The following is a 16,577-nucleotide window of genomic DNA, read 5'->3' on the forward strand; positions in this document are numbered from 1 at the left end:
TGCTCTTTGTGATCACCCGGATATTTGTCAATGAAAGGAACATTAGTTTCAGAGGTGGTGGAAGTAGAAGTTACAGAGTAAAAGTTACAAAGTAAAGGAAAAGTAGTTTGGGGTTGGTTTGGTTTTTTTAGTAGTATAGAGAAGAGTCCCTAGCATATTTGTGGACAGAAAGAAAGAAGCAAATAGAGGAAAGAATGAAAATTTGAGAAAAGGAATAGATAACAGATCCAGGAGATTACCTGAAGAGATGGTATTAGAAACATAGATGGAGGGATACCTCTTCTTCTGAGACAGCTGAAAGGATGAAAGATAGGATAGGCAAACACAGAAGATTTCTGAGGAATGGAAGATGGTAACTGATGGATCTCAAAGTGAATTATTGGTTATGTTTATCTTTAATACAAACCTACTATAGTCTTTGTAAAGTCTTTGTAAAAAATTGAATTTCTTTATTTTGAAAATCAATATACATCAAGTACTTAAACTTTATATTTATTCTTTCAGGTTTCATCGCCCCTAATGAAATACAAGATTATTTTGAATCATTTACTGATAACCTTTGGGGAAAACATTGTTTCCTGAAGACCTGAGATTGCACTGGAATTTGAATGTGTGTGTGTGTGTATTGCAGCTTAACCTGTGATTAAAAGAATGGCCCTTTGTTTTATTGGAGAAGAACTCCTCCCTTTTGTTGGAGAGCTCTGATATAAGGAAAAAGGGAAAGATGTAGTGGTCCTTTTTGTCCAGCAAGTGTTGATGGTAAGAGATACTCTACTTCAGCCATGACCAACTTACATGGTTAAACAGACTTATTAATTAGAATTTGACCAAGGAAGATGGCAGAAGACAATCGTGAGCTTTCTTTTTTCAGGAATTTACATTCAGGAATACAAAGTTTTATGGTAATCAAGGAAAATGTGGACTGGGATTATGAGGCACTGGGAATCAAGGTGGAAGAGGAAAAGGAAAAAAATAAGTACATCAGCTTAATAGAAGTCAGACAACTAAGGTTTAAATGTATTTTTTGACATGGGAATTTGTTAGGTAAGAATGATCACCCAAGAAAGGATTTAAAAGTATGACTACCTAATGATTCCAGTCTGTCTTAGGAAGACTGTTGACATTTCATCATTACTTTTATAAAACACAGTAGTTTTAATTTATTTGGTGTGAGTAAACCCAGTTGCCAGGAATGAGTCTAAGTGTTTTCATACATATTTTTCATAAATGCAAGAGGCTTGCACAGACTCTTATCCAGCATGCTTAAAGAAACTATGTTGCATGCTCAAGTAGCAAAACTAAACATGCTTTACATATTTTTATACTCTTACTCAATGTACCTTCCATGCTGTTAGAATTACAGGGGTGGGAGTAAAGTAGGAAATAATGTGATTCTTTAGGACTGCAACAAGTTTAGAAACAGACTATATGGTTTTTGTTTCAAGCTATTATCTCAGAAGTGAGAATGCCCTTCCTATGAAGAAAAGTAATTGACAATCATGATACCATTTTGATACCAAATTAATTTTGAACCCAAAGTCAAAACTCAAGTGAATTACAGGTGTCCTGCCTATAATTAGTTTCAAACAGAAATTATCAGAACTTTAGTTTTTATTTATTTATTATTATTAGTTTAAATGCTGCATTATTTGGGATCTTTCAAATGCTGCTACAAAGAAAAATGTGTGGATTAATAAGTACTCAGCAAGAGACTTTAAAACTTCACATAAATTCTGCTAAATTATGTAAAAAATGCTTAGTCTCATTTTAATTTGTAAAATGTATCTGAGTATAGTATTAACTATCAAAGAAAAATGATCAGTAAGACTGGAGTATGGGGGGAAATCTGGGTATTTTTTATGTTGGTCAAAGGTGAGGTCAGTATTGTTTACACTAAGGTATTCTCTATTGTCTTACTTGTTAACACTTCCCATTGAGTGTGTGCATTATGTGACTCCTCCCAAATACCTGTATCCATAAAGAGAGGTTATAATTCTTTTGTTTAAACTTTTTTTTAAATGTATGTAAATACTGTAATATGTTTAATAATAATTTGTAAGCCCGTTCTCCTTTTTTTAATACATAAAAATATTGATATTAAGGCAAGGTTTGAGTAGGGTTTTCACTTTTCCCTCAGATCATGAGCTGGATATTCCTGAATGTCTTTGGTTCAAAATAGTGAAGATTATAATTTTGATTTCAGAGGAACGCATGAAATCTGGTAGCTAAATTTAGATCTCACTATTTATTGATATTTTCAAGAACAGCTAACTGGAGAGTTTGGGGCTAATTTTTGTAAAATATATTTAAGCTAGCTCTTTTTAAATTTAAGTAGGCTGCACAATCATTTGTTCATATTCTATGTTTATGTGGCTTTTTCAGTTGACTGAAGAGTTCAGATTCTATCAGAATCCCATAAATCATTCAGGACCTCTTAGTTCTATAGCAGGAATAACCAGAACTATTTGGTAGCTAATAGAAGCGGGCATCCTTGTTTCATCCCTTGATGTAATGAATTAATAACAGAATTAATATAGATTCTGAAGTATTTTCATTTTATAAAAATTAAGAGATGTTGCATTGAGGAAATGATGAAAATATGGTCATTCTGCATGTGGAAGTACTTTTGACTTGGTTTTATCAATTTCTATAGCAATTTCCAAACAGCCATAGAAATTAATTCTAAACTAAAAGGTGGCAACATGATTTTCTTTCATATCATGTTGTTTTTTCAACTTCAAATACCAAAGAATATATTGTTTGACACTTTTATATTAAACTTTGCAACCTTAAAAAGAAAACATGATTACCAATAATCAAGGCCCTATGTAAATAATGAAAGCCAGATGTTTATACCAACTTTTCACACACATGATATGTCATAGAATGTTCATTGTTTGACTGATAAAAAAAAAAAACTCTTGTCAGTTGATATGCTACATTATCTAGTTTTTTCTGTCCTGTATTGAAATGCATACAGATTAGGGAAAAACTTAATTGTCTGAGTAAATTACATACCATGTACCATTATAGGCTCAGACTTGGAAATTGTACATTTAATTGTAGTTGACCAGTAGATAGAAAGCTTAAAGGACTGAAAAAGCTGAATCAGATGGGTCCTAATCTGGGACTTGTATGACTAGAACCACTGATTATTTTAGTAGGGCTTCTTCATGTTAAGTCAAAACAAGAATTACTTACAAGAGCATGTGACCTCATCTAAAATCCCTGTTAAAAGCATTTCTATTTCAAATTGCCCTACAACTCTTGGATTTCCAACAGTTTCCTTAGGTTAACAGTCTAAATCATTATTGACTGGTCTAGAGCTGGGACGGCAGGAGAGAATTGGCTATTTCCTTTAAATTGTGTAAAACCTGAACATGGTATTCAATGTTCTTTCTAGGAGAATACCAATCAAACCTGAATTTCTAATGAGTTTGATCAGCAATTAAAAACACCTAAATTATACCAAATGAACATATTTTTAACCAATTAAAATTTTCAGCTTTTATCACTAACATAAAACAGTCATCCCAGAACTATTAAATAAATGTTCAGTTTGAACTTTATGGCAGCATGACTAATCTATTCTTTCTGAAAAATTTGCAGATCAATATCACTTAACAGCTTTGTAATAATTTTCTTTAATCAGAAATACAAGGTGATCACATCAGGACCACTGCTGTCCTTTTGTTTCTTATATTTTTATCTGAACTAATTCTGGTCCTAAAGTTCTAAATTCTATTAAATATCTAAAGAGGCAGAATTTTGATTTATTATGTATTTGTTGATATTTATGTGAAATTAGACATGTTATTTATATGAAATATAATATAAAATCTCCCCAATTAACCAGCAAAAATATTTTGGCTACTCAGATAATGCAAATGAAAAAATTATCAAGCATTAACTCTTTACCTATCAGGATTACCTTTCTATTTTTAGTCTTTCCTTTCTCTGAATGAATGAAAAGTATTTATTAAGTACTTATCATGTGCCAAGCATGTTAATAATATCCACTATTATAGGAAAAACATATAATCTCAGCATTAGTTTCAATTTGACTACAGAAAAGTATATTGTAAGAAAATCAGAAGCACTGAATATACAATAAGAATCACTAAATATTGTAAATAAGAGATAAATTCCCTAAAGAGTTATGGCTCATAAACCTCCTATTAATTCAGTCCTGCATCAGCACTTTTTGTAATAGTGGCTTATAATGAAGATATGAGCATTAACACTGCATTTTTAATTTATCGCCACAGTATCAAAGAAGTGTTAATAGTCATTTTACTTGTTTTTCTGTGGCATTAGATTTATACAGCTGCCAAAAATTAGCATTATCTTACTGTGTGCAGGATAGAAAAATAAAGCATTGTTTCCCAGCTATAGAGGCATGTCTTGATTTCTCTTCCCACTTTCCTCCTTAAAAACCAATTCAAAGCATTTAAAGTTACAATCCTTTAGTTAATGGCAGCATCAGATTTTGCACAGTTCAAAATCTTGACCCTAAGCAACATAATGATATTACACCCTCTGCAAAATGGATAGGTCTTTTCTGCTTGGTCTCAAATTCTCCAAATTTAAATTCCAGGCATGATTATTATCACATTGGAAAAGTCACAAATTGAGGCACCTAATCCCACTGCTTTAAATTGCTCACTTTAGAAAATGAATTAATTCTTTCAGAAGATTAGGTCAATTATTGGGTGCTAAGGAATAACTGAGTTTACAGTAAGTTTTCTTAGTTATAGTCTGATGTCAATTTCAAGCAAAGTCATTCTACTATGAGTTCCTAAAGAGAAACCAAGAGATTTTATGGTAGTGTGGTATTATTTTTTGGTAGTATGGTATTACCTTCTGCAAATCAACTCTTTATATTTTTTAAGGCATTTGGGGAATGGGTGTAGGAAATAATTTCAATTCACATGGGATTTAATAGATGTCAAGTCTTATTTTATTTCTTGTCTGTAGGCCAGACTTTTGAGTCTGTCTATATGTTATAATTTGAAGGAGTAGGAGATAGATATTCTTTCCCCAAATAAAATAGCCTATATTGTTCCTTCTCTCCTTGTAGTCAAACTCTTCATTGAGTCTTGAAGTCTTTCCATTCTTAAAAAGTTCTCCCTCACCTTTTCACTGCCAAACAGAAATCTCTTTGGTGCCATAGTGTGTAAATGTGGGGTTGGGGAATATCCTGTATTAAGATAAGCATGATTAGTTAGCCCTTTAGTGAGGATCTCTGGGCATCTTACTGAGAGGAAGACCCTGAGGAATAAGCAAAAAATTAGGCATTTAGCTGTGTTTTAGTGCCAAATGCTAACACCACCTTACTTCAGAATTATGTCTTATTAGTCAGACTGCCTGCCACTTACCCTGGGATTGTTGACTTGTTTAACAAAAACAATAAAGGGGGTGAGATGGGGAGATGAATAGCATTCCATTTCTGGAAACAGAAACTGCATTTTATCAATTCATCATCATATTTGACCAAGCAAACCACAGCTCATGGGTTCAAAACCCACCACTGAAGCTGTTGGACAGGCCTTTGAGCATTGTAAGAAAAGCTACATGGTTGTTTTCCTAATAAGATTTGTAAATATTATAATTACATAGAAATTGTGGATTAACCATGAACTGAACACACATTGTTAATTTATCTTGAAATGAAAATCATGCCAAGTTTTACATAGGTAAGACATTAAAATTTGTTTAAAAACAATACTGAAACATGCCCATTCTATTTGCTACCGCTTATTGTAGTAGCATCTTATTGGTAATAGTTTTAAGATTGTTGAGAAAGATTAGTTTCATCAGAGACAGAGATGAATTAGTGATTATCCATCCTTAATTTAATCAAAATGAAAACATTAAATATTATTTTAGAGAGCTATTTATTAAAGAATGATTGTTGTGAACTTTTAGATGGTGCTTATGAATTTGTTTCTTTCCAAATAGAAAGTGGTATTCTTTTTTTTAATTTGAGAATAAAAGGAGTATGTAGGGCAAAGTGCCACTCCATTCTCAGGTCATTTTTTAACCTATGTTTAAAGTCAATATTTGTGCCACTTGTGAATTTTTTGGTTTTTTTTCTCCTGTACTGTATGGTTGTTATGGTTAACAGGGTATTCAATATCATTGTTAAATTGCTCTGAGAAACTTCACAACAAAATGTAGCCTGTGATGGGTTAGTTAGCATTAAAAAAATACTAATTTACCCAAGATAAATATATATATATATACATACATACATATATATATATATAGGTCAACTAAAATCAAGGCACTAATTTTTGTTGTAATTTTCCATTTTCAGTACTTTATTCCATAACTTAGGATTCCCCATGTCTCCAATCTATTCTGCATGAATTTCACCATGTTTAGTACCTGGTAAAGCCTAAAATGTCTTGTCATTTATTTGCTTTTTTCAGAATATATCAGATGTAACAGAAATGTTAAAGAAATACATACCTTTTTGTTATCACAAACTTTGGTTATAGTAACAAGAATTGTGAGCTCTGATCAATATCCAACAGGCTGATGCTAGATTTCTAGTGAGTGATCTGATGTTGTATATTACACAGGTGTGATGCCTATGAATGTAAATAATTGATGAAAATGACCGTATCTTTTTGGTTCTTGATATGTAATGTACTATAATATGTGTGTGAATATGGAGATACACACATGTATATGTATTCCACTCTTGTAATCTGAACAAAAAGAATATGTATTATCTTTTTATACAGTACCTGTGTTTGTGTTTATTATTTAAAAAGCAAAAATGTTTTATCCAATTGTATAATATTTTAGGATATTTCGCTGTGCACAATTCCAAGTGCCTTAGAACATTGTGTAGCTTTCTTAATTATATATATAAATGCATATATGTGTAAAAATGAGAAATTTTACCTCAATAAAACAGTTGGGAAAATCCCCACTGAGTTTCCACAGTGTATAAGTTGCCTGAGGTAAGAACTCAGAATGTTTATATTTATATATTAAGATAACAAAGTAATAATGTTCCTTAAAGACTTGGTTTATCATTTCCACCCAACTTTCTGAAAAGTGTGAATTATGTCTTTTGTAATGATTTCATTCTTAAAAATCACTGTCCAAGAAATTACTGTTAATGTTAATCAACTAAAGTTTTAAATGTTTTTCTTTAATAGTTATTAAATATTGATGTTTCATTTTAGTTGCACTAGCCATTGATACAAACATACACAAAAGCAGCTCCTGCTGTCTAGAATTTGTAGAATAGTGAAGCAAAGGTAGTATAGTACAACCTCCTCTTTAATTACTTTAAGCTTTTACTTTGATATTTTGTGGAAATCACTAGAGTATATAAGAAGATGATTATTGATTTGTTTTGTCCAGTTCAGGATTTGTTCTCAGTGTGTATCCAAAGGGCAGTGTTTTTCAACAGCTATTGATCAGTGACACCAAAAATATAATATCTTTTATAAACAGTGACTTGGGCCCTTTGGTTTTTAAGCATTGCCTGTGCACAGGTTTCCTCCTGGCAACTTTTTAGAAAGTGATATTTTTGTTATTGCTGTTGAAAGGTTGTTTCCAAAGAATTGTGTAATATGATACAGTAGAATAAAAGAAGTTTGTCCTATACAATGATAGCCATTTTATTAGCAAGAAAGTTATTTGTTTACCATGAAGAAATATGTAATTTTTGAAAACTTTGCACCAAACCTAGTCATTAAAAATGTCTACCTAATTTGGTAATCTAACTCCAGGGCACAAGCACATTTCCTTTCTAGTTATCATTTCTTGATTTAAAGATTGCTTTGGATGTCTAGTTTTAACTCAGCTTTGAATGACAGTATTGCAAATATTCACATGAAATGAACTTCTGATTTTATACAGTTTTTCATTTGCCTTAATGGGAAATGGCTAAAGTTAATACAGTCTTTTGCTGGGTGCAGCTTTATTTATGGTAAAAGGAGGTTTCTATAAGAAAATCAGTGGACTAATACAGAAAATTGTTTAAAGATTTTTTTTTCTGCACAAATCAACTGTTGCAAATTTCAGATACAGTAATAGCATTTAATATCTTCAAACAGAATTATATCTAAAGAGTTATCATTGATAACGAATTAATTAGAAAGCTTTTTATAAGTGCTTACTCTGTGCAAAACATTGTGCTAAGCTCTAATACAAAGAGAAAAAGCAAGATAGAACCTGTTCTCAAAGGGATCGTAACTTTCTATAGTGTTACTAGTAGTATAAGCTTGCAGATTTATTTTTTTAATCTTCTAAATTAGTACCCCTTTTTATAAGGCCCGGAAGGAGGAGTTATAGGTTAATTTCTGTAATAATAGGTAAATGGCCCAGTCTCTGTTCAGAAAGCCTGCTTTGGTCAGGGCAATGAGGACTCTAGACTTAAGAAGAATGATGTGGTGAATAAGGTACTAGGCTAGAAATTGAAAAGGCTTCAAAGCTTGCCTTAGTAGATATTGTCTGTATTATCATGGGCAAGTCATTCAACTTCTCTACTTCAGTTCTCTTTATAAAATAAGGGAGAAAGGTTGGACTCAGTGGGCTTTAAGGTCTTTTCCATTTGTAAATCTATGAACCTATCATCCATGGAAGAGTACTTCAAGTGATACAGACTTGTAGTATTTAATGGACTCCAAACTCATTGGTTTTCAGCTCTCTAATCTATCTTGTACATTATTACATTGAGAAATTAATTTTACTAAAGCATTTTTGATCATAATATTCCTCTCATCAAAAACTTTTACTAACTACTCACTCATCAGTAAATAAAGAGCCCATTTCTTAGCCTGGTATTCAAGATAATACCTCATCTCTTCAATTTAATATTCCTTTACATCAATACATGCTCCACACCAACTGAACTGAGCTTACCCTGAATCCTCTGAACTCCTACAGCACTTTGTAACTTTTATAGTATTTATAATAAATGCTGACTTACAACATGGCATGATGATAAGAGAACTAGATTGTAAGGGGTAGAACTGTGAGGGGTTTTTATAATAGGTTGGACTGGATTATTTAAGAATAGGGTCATCAGGAATTTGATTAATTCCAAAGAGATTTATTTTAACAATTTATTTATAAAACATAGAAAGAGTGAAAGTAAGAAAGTCAGAGAGAGAGAACAGGGTAAGATCTAGCCTACACACTAAATATTTTGCTCCGATCCCTGGCTCAACCCAGGCAGGGCTAATTAGTCCTTAGCCAGAGGGGCCTCAGCCTTGTGCTGAGGACCTGGGGATTCAGGGAGCCTCTCTCAAGAGGGTAGGTCTCTCCTGAGGCTAGTCTCTTAAGAAAATCCAGGAAAGTAGTCAGCCTTTTTCACTCAACCCATGTCAGTCCAAAGGGAAGCAGTCTGAGATCTCAAGCCCCAGCTTCTTCAAAGTCAGGTCAAAGACTAAAGAAAGAAGTCACAAGAAGTTTCTTGGAATTTTTATAGACCATTTCTTTCCGTCACTTCCTGTGACTTCCTTCATTTGATGTGTACCAATTATAGCTAAAGCTTCTGCTTAGGACTACCCAGGGGTCGTCACCCACTATTGTATACATGGGTCACAGACCTCCCCCACTGAAGTGTGAATGGGGTGTTTCTGCTTTTGTGGTTAAATCTAAAAAATGGGCAGGGGGAAAGTTAATTTAATCTTCACAAGCAGGGGAGAGTTAATTTCACTTTCACAAGCAGGGGAGAGTTAATTTAATCTTTACAATTTGGATCCAAGACCTGGGTCTGAATCTTGGTTCTACCACTTAATGACCTGAATAAATCCTTTCACCTTATTGATTAAGTGGGATTAATTTCGTCCTATCTATGTGAGAAAGCATTTATACTGTGCACTGTAAATCTTGAGTGATGCTTGCTATTTTTATTATGGCATTTTTTTAATACAGGTATCCTACATCTGTTATTCAAGCATAATATCCTAGAGAGCAGAAACCAAATGTTAATCATTTCTATATCTGCTATATCTAATGTAATATTTTATACATATTATTTTATACAGATATCCAATAAATATTTATTAAATAACAGTGGCTCTAAGTCAATAACATACTGAGCATCTACTATGTAAAAGACCCTTATTAGGCACTTGGGTGGAAAACTACAAAGAGAATATAAGAAATATTCCCTATCTTTATGGAGTTTAATGTCTTTAAATGAATGAAGTAAAAGTAGATTTGCTTTCTTAGTGAAGACAGTGAACCTAATCATTTAGGAAATCTGTTGAGGCTTCCAAACCAGGAATTCATACTTTTCAACTTTTCAAACTATTCAACAATTCAACTATGAAAACTATGAAACTATGAAAATATTCAACAATTCAAACTATTTATACTTACACATACTTAATTTATGTATTTGTAATTTTAGTATTATACCAGTTTAGTTTTATTTAAATCACTTTCAAAACTTGTGTCAGCAGTCAAGGCAGACAAATGACCAGAAAAAGGCATCCGTTCAGGTTGTCCTTCATCTGCATTCAAATATGGTAAGTATGGATCTGACATATGGTTATGTTTCAGCCAAAAACTTGTTTATGTATTCTTTCCAATATACAAGAACCTGGACTAAGCCTGTGGGTAAACTGGTAAGTTGCTCCATATATGTGAGAGATGGCAAGACAACAGAAGCTGAAGATAGATTCTGACACTTAAACTTATATAGTACTATAGTTATTTAAAATGGATTTTATTTAATGTTACTACATTTTATCTTAATATTTAATATGCAAAATTCTTTCAGTGTCTAACCAGCTATGAGGTTGTGAATTAGATACCTTCAGAAGTCTAATCATTTCTAGACAACTCGGTTATTCAGAGAAGGTAGGTGTCTCAGTAATTGAGCACTGAACTGGGAGTCAAAAAAACCTGAGTTCAAATCTAGCCTCAAACACTTATGATCTGTGTGGCCCTGGACAAGTCATTTAGCCTCTGTTTGCCTTAATCCTCCAGAGGAGGAAATGACAAACCACTTCCAACATTTTGCCACAAAAACCCTATGGACAAAATTGGCATGCTATGGTCCATGGGGTCACAAAGAGAGACACAACTGAACAACAATAGGGTTATTCATATTTACAAAATTACTTCATTGCTTGAACTAAATTTAGGCAAAGTATGAACCTAATTCAGTCAAAGAAATTAATAAATACTGTGTTCTACACTGTGCTAAGTACTAAAGATAAAAGGAAAAAATAGTCCTTGCCTTCAAAGAGTTTACACTCTAATGTAACTAAGTATATATAAGGTATATACAGAGTAAAATGAAAATTATCTTAGAGGGAAGGCATTAGCATTTGGGGCCCCTAGGAAAGGCTTGTTGCAGATAGTAGGATTTGCACTGTATTAAAGAAAATCTGAGAAATTTAAGGGCCAAAAATGAGGGGCCAGGACATTCTCAGGCATGGTAAACACCCAGTGCAGAAACATAAAGATACAACAGAGAAGTTCCTATTGGATAATCTGCAATTAGCACAATGTTCCCTGGATAGCAGAGTGCTTGGAGGGGAGAAAAGCAAGAAAACTAAAGGTAAGAAAGGGGCAGGTTATGAAAAAATTTTAAATGCCAAGCAAAAGGCTTTATATTTGATTCTGCAAGTGATAGGGAGTCACTGGGATTTACTGAGGGACGGGGGAAAGGAAATGAAGCTTAGATTGTGGGCTTAATGTTCCTATAAACCAACTTAACTTCCCATAGGGAAAAACTGCTATTCACAAAAGAAACTACAGAAGAGAATGTTGGCAATTCAAGCCAACTCCAAAACTCCACAACTAATCTAAAATAACTTAAAATGTAGCTTGCTAATGACAGCTGAATACTGCCATATTGATATTTAGATCAGAACTTTTTCAGCACTGTGCCAAAGTTCTCATCTTAGCCAAATACTATATGAATGTATGTACAAGTATTTTAAGGTGATCACTATATAAAATAATATTCCTACAACACATAAAGTTCATAAACCTTCAAATCATATACTCCAAAATTTATTAAAACTCTTTTATCTAAGAATTTAATATCTGACCTTCAGATTATGAGGAAAGTAAATCTTTAAGAAAGCAGTAGACACAAAGTAATGTTTCCCTAGGTCTATGTTTTGCACAGTATGTCCCCCATGCCTATAATGTGCTCTCTCCTCATTTCTACTTTTTAGAATCCCTGGCTTTCTGTTTAGTTAACAAAAATGCCTCCTGCACAAGGTCTTTTCCTCAGGTCAGTTCTCCCCACCCAAAAATTAATCTTGTATTTATTTTGTACATATTTATACATACTTGATGTCTCACCCATTTAAATAAAGTTCCTCAAAGGCTGAGATTTGTTCATTTTGTCTTCATATCCTCAGTTCCTAGAAAATAGAAGGTGCTTTAAAAACTACAGAGTAATATATATATATATATATATATATAATAGAAGACATATCAACAGCACTCTTCCATTAAACAAGTTAGAAAGCTCATCACTTTGATACTGACTTTCATATAATTAAAGTTTGTTCTTGCATGAGTTTAGTCCAAATTGTTTCAGATCCCCATAATAACAAAGAAAAAAAGTTTTAAAACCCAACCTAGTAGGGCAACTAGGTGACTAGATTGAAAGCCAGGCCTAGAGTCCAAAAGTCCTTGGTTCAAATGTGACCTCAGACAATTCCTAGCTGTGTGACTATGCAAGCCACTTCATTGTTTAGCCCTTACCACTCTTCTGCCTTGGAACTAATGCACACTATTGATTCTAAGATGTAAGAGTTAAAAAAAAATTTTTTTTTAACTATCAGGTGATTCAATAGAAAGGAAATAAAAGATCTGGGAAAGATGCTTATTTGAAAGGGAAAGAAATTAACTGATAAAACAAGAATTGTCTTACTATTTTCCCTAAGAGTTCATTTTCCATTCTTTTCCCCCTGCCCAAAAGTTATAAAATTATGTTGTTACCTAAATAGAATCCTTCTAAGAAAAGGAATTCAACTCTCTGTATATGTGATTACAATCAATTCTCATTATTCATGTAATTGCCACAAAATTCATATAAAATTGCCACAAAAACTAAATTAGCAAAATACTAAACTATTGCACCTAGGAGATATATAAAGTTAAGTTCCTGTAAACCTTTCTGGTCACATTTTCATTGTGATCAACATATAACTTTGTTTTATGTGTGTTTCTGTTTAAAGACACCTAATTTAATTTTTACTTCTTAAAAACGATTACGTGCATATTTCTGTACAATAAAACTTTCAATTATAACATTTTTGTGTACTGTACCATACTATGATTATACTGTTATAACTGTCACACAAATAACACAATAAATATAAAAGATTAAGCATTTAAAGTTTTATAAAAATCATTAACTTAAATCTTACTTTTGTTGGAGCTACTGGATCTATGAGAGGCACTGCATTGTAGTTAAATCTCTTGACCTTTGCTTCCCCCCCCCCCAAAAAAAAAAAAACAAAAGAGAGGTTGGTGGAACTTTATTCTGCAGAAAAGAAAGGCATTTCAAAGGAAGCATGTCAACATCTGGTAGTTCTACTTCAGGAGTTTGAGTCTTAAAGCTTGATGGATTAAGCGATTTTCCTTCCTGACCTGGTTTGGCAAATTATGTCAGCCTTCTCTGTGTGGCTTTTTTGACTCAAATCTTTAAGCATCTTGCAGAAGAAGTAGAAATTAAGTACTTAAATCTCAGGCTGCATTCAAGCATAGGGTTGCATTCTTCCATATCTCTCAAAACTTTTTCTAATGCTGAATTCCACTTTGATATTTTGGCCTCTGTCAAGGCCACAATTCTTGGAGGCTTAGGCTAACTTTCATCACCTTCCTCATCATCACTCACTCTTGTTACCTTATCCCATGCATTCAGATTTTTGTTGGTGGGTTATATAGCATTCTCTGCCAAAATTTCCTTTATCTCCTATTTACCATGAAAAATGCATTATGTTTTTGACACTGTTCTTTATATTTTCTGTTAATGCCTTCAAAGCCTGCAAACTTTTTCACAGTCTGGCTAAATATTTTTCTAACAGTTATTGATAGTAGCCTGTTTGATGCTATTCCAGCTTGTGCTAATATAATCAATAATATTACTTAATAATGTCTGACTTTTAGTAGCCTATAATGGTGATTTCCTTGGAGTTAAGAGTTTTGTATGCTTTATTTAAAGCTTCCTCATGTAATGTGCCTTGAAAGCTTTTATTATGCCCTGATTGAGAGATTGGATAAGAAATATAGTTTTGGGGGGATGAAAAGAACTTCTTATGTTTAGGTGGAATTTTTGAGTTTTTCATGGCAATGGACAATTTGTTCCACCTCCAATAGCAAATTTGTACAATCTACGGTTTAAAAAACCAGGGGATTTGGAGGCCATTTGTGCTATATGGGTTTGTTTGCTAACATTCTTGTAAAACAAGCCAGTCTCATCTGCATTGAAAACCTGCTCTTCCACATAACCCTTTTCCTATATAACACTTAGCACATATTTTTAAAAATTCTTCTGCAGGTTTTTTATCTACAGAATCTGTAAGTTGAACAATTCTTATGCTGTAGTACCTTTTGAAATGTGTGGGCCAGGCAGTACTAGTAGAGAATGGTTTAACATTTTGCTGACTCTGGGTTACAAGATTATCTTTGGCTTTCTTCCTCACAATGATATCCACCATGTTTTGTTTTGGTTTTTTATTGGTCATCTCAAGAATCCAAAAAATTAGCTGTTTTTTCCCATCTTTTCCATACTTTGATCACCCATTATAAATGTTAATTTTGCAGTTTTGATTCATTAACATTGAATTCATAGCCAATAGCACAATAACTCATGTATGAACAAAGCTTATCTAATGTGTATTTTCTACATAAGGTACATCATAGCCTTTTTGTCTTAAGGAACATCAGATAGCACTTCAGTGAAATTGTCAACAAAAATGTGAAAAACGTGGCACTAAACAGACTATGAAAAGGATGCTATTTACAGTATGAAAGTTGAAACAAAAAGCAGAGAAACATCACTTTAACCTCAGCTGGGAACAGGCAGGAAGAGTGACTCAGATTTTTTGACACTGCACATGTTCAGGAACGACTATAAAAATTAAAATACTGTTAAGTATTGATTTTGGGTTACAAACAGATTTTAGATACATTTGCAAATATGGAATGAGAACAAGAATTAGTTTACTTGGTATTTGCTTGTGCATGTGAAGAATGAGCTGAACATTCATAACTTTTAAAGGGGAAAGCCATGATTTCAATTGTCAGCAAAGAAAAGCAAAGATTTTAAATGGGTTTTTGTTTTGTTTTCTTTTGTTTTACTAGCTCAAATGTCATATTAGAGAAGAAATTTATAGAGGATCTGTAAGGAAACAATGTGACTCAAGCACAACCTGAAAATATTAGAGCCCTGGGGACACATGGCATTCCCCCCCCCCAAAAAAAAAAAAAACTACTGCCTAGAGCAGAATACAGAATGGGGAAGATAAAATAAAAATTCTGGATGCACTAGAAAAATCTACGAAATCCAGCTAGTGCTATAAAGACTTGGTTTACTGTTTTGTTGATTGTCTACATTTAAGAAAAGTGATGGAGAAAATGTTAATGGCACATTAAACTCAAAAATATGCCTGGTGTACTTTTCCCCTTAAGAGAGACAGCTGTTTTACATTTGCTAGAATATTACTGGATAAAATCAACCAAATTTATAATACTGGGATCACTGGTAGGGGCCTCAGAGGTTCAAAAATGTCAATCACACAGCAATCCTACATATGTTAACCAAAATACTACTGTTAAAACTATTAAGACAACAAATCCCACAACACTACAAAATAATGTTAATCTCTGTTAAACAATTTATTAGCATGTCCCTGGAAAAAATTGGTTTAGTTTGGTTTGGTTTTGATATAGTTGAAAAGGAGCTAGTAGCTCAGAGACTAGAGAGTTAGGTCTAAAGACAGGAGGTCCTGGGTTCAAATATGACCTCAGATACTTCCTAGCTGTATGATCCTGGGCATCACATAACCCCCCATTGTCTAGCCCTTTCCACTCTTCTGCCATAGAATCAATTGGTTCTAAGACAGAAAGTAAGGGTTTAAAAAACATTTTCATTTTAAAAAATGGAATTGGAAGACAATAAAATGGTTTTCTAAACCATGCAGCCTACAGAGATCCCTATTTCTGAGTTTGACACCACTGATCTAGCCCTCTTAAGTCGATTCTATACTGTATGAAAATCAAGGGAAGGAAGTGGAAATGTTTAGAATGGAAAAAAAGATGATTCAGGAAATCCATGACAACTATTCTGAAACATCTGAAGAGCTCTCAAGTCTAAGAGAGATTAGATTTGATCTGTTTCCCATCAGAAAACAATCAGGCATAGTAGGTGAAGTTACACATAGGCAAATGACATAAAACGATCAGAGCAATCCATAAGACAGAAGTCAGACTCAAGAGGTAATGGGTTTCTCTTCACTAGAAGTCTAAAAGCAAAGAAAGGAAGAACACTGATAGTGGATGTTGCAGACTCTCCAACTAAGACTTCTATCCTCTTGGAGAGTGGAGGTCTATGGACACCGCAGTAA

At 33.1% G+C, this 16,577-nt stretch overlaps 1 protein-coding gene across 7 annotated transcripts in view; it reads left to right on the plus strand.

The window, feature by feature from the left end:
* PHACTR2 (phosphatase and actin regulator 2) overlaps positions 1–7,196 on the plus strand; it is a 283,035-nt gene extending 275,839 nt beyond the window's left edge. For all 7 annotated transcript variants that reach the window (XM_007484658.3, XM_056818888.1, XM_056818886.1 and 4 more), the window contains one exon: positions 505–7,196. In XM_007484658.3, the coding sequence (XP_007484720.2) occupies positions 505–520 (16 nt within the window). In that variant the 3' untranslated portion in view covers positions 521–7,196. The remainder of the gene's footprint in view (positions 1–504) is intronic.
* The last annotated feature ends 9,381 nt before the right edge of the window (positions 7,197–16,577 follow it).

Source organism: Monodelphis domestica, chromosome 2 (genome assembly GCF_027887165.1).
Source record: "Monodelphis domestica isolate mMonDom1 chromosome 2, mMonDom1.pri, whole genome shotgun sequence".
Lineage (NCBI taxonomy): Eukaryota > Metazoa > Chordata > Mammalia > Didelphimorphia > Didelphidae > Monodelphis > Monodelphis domestica.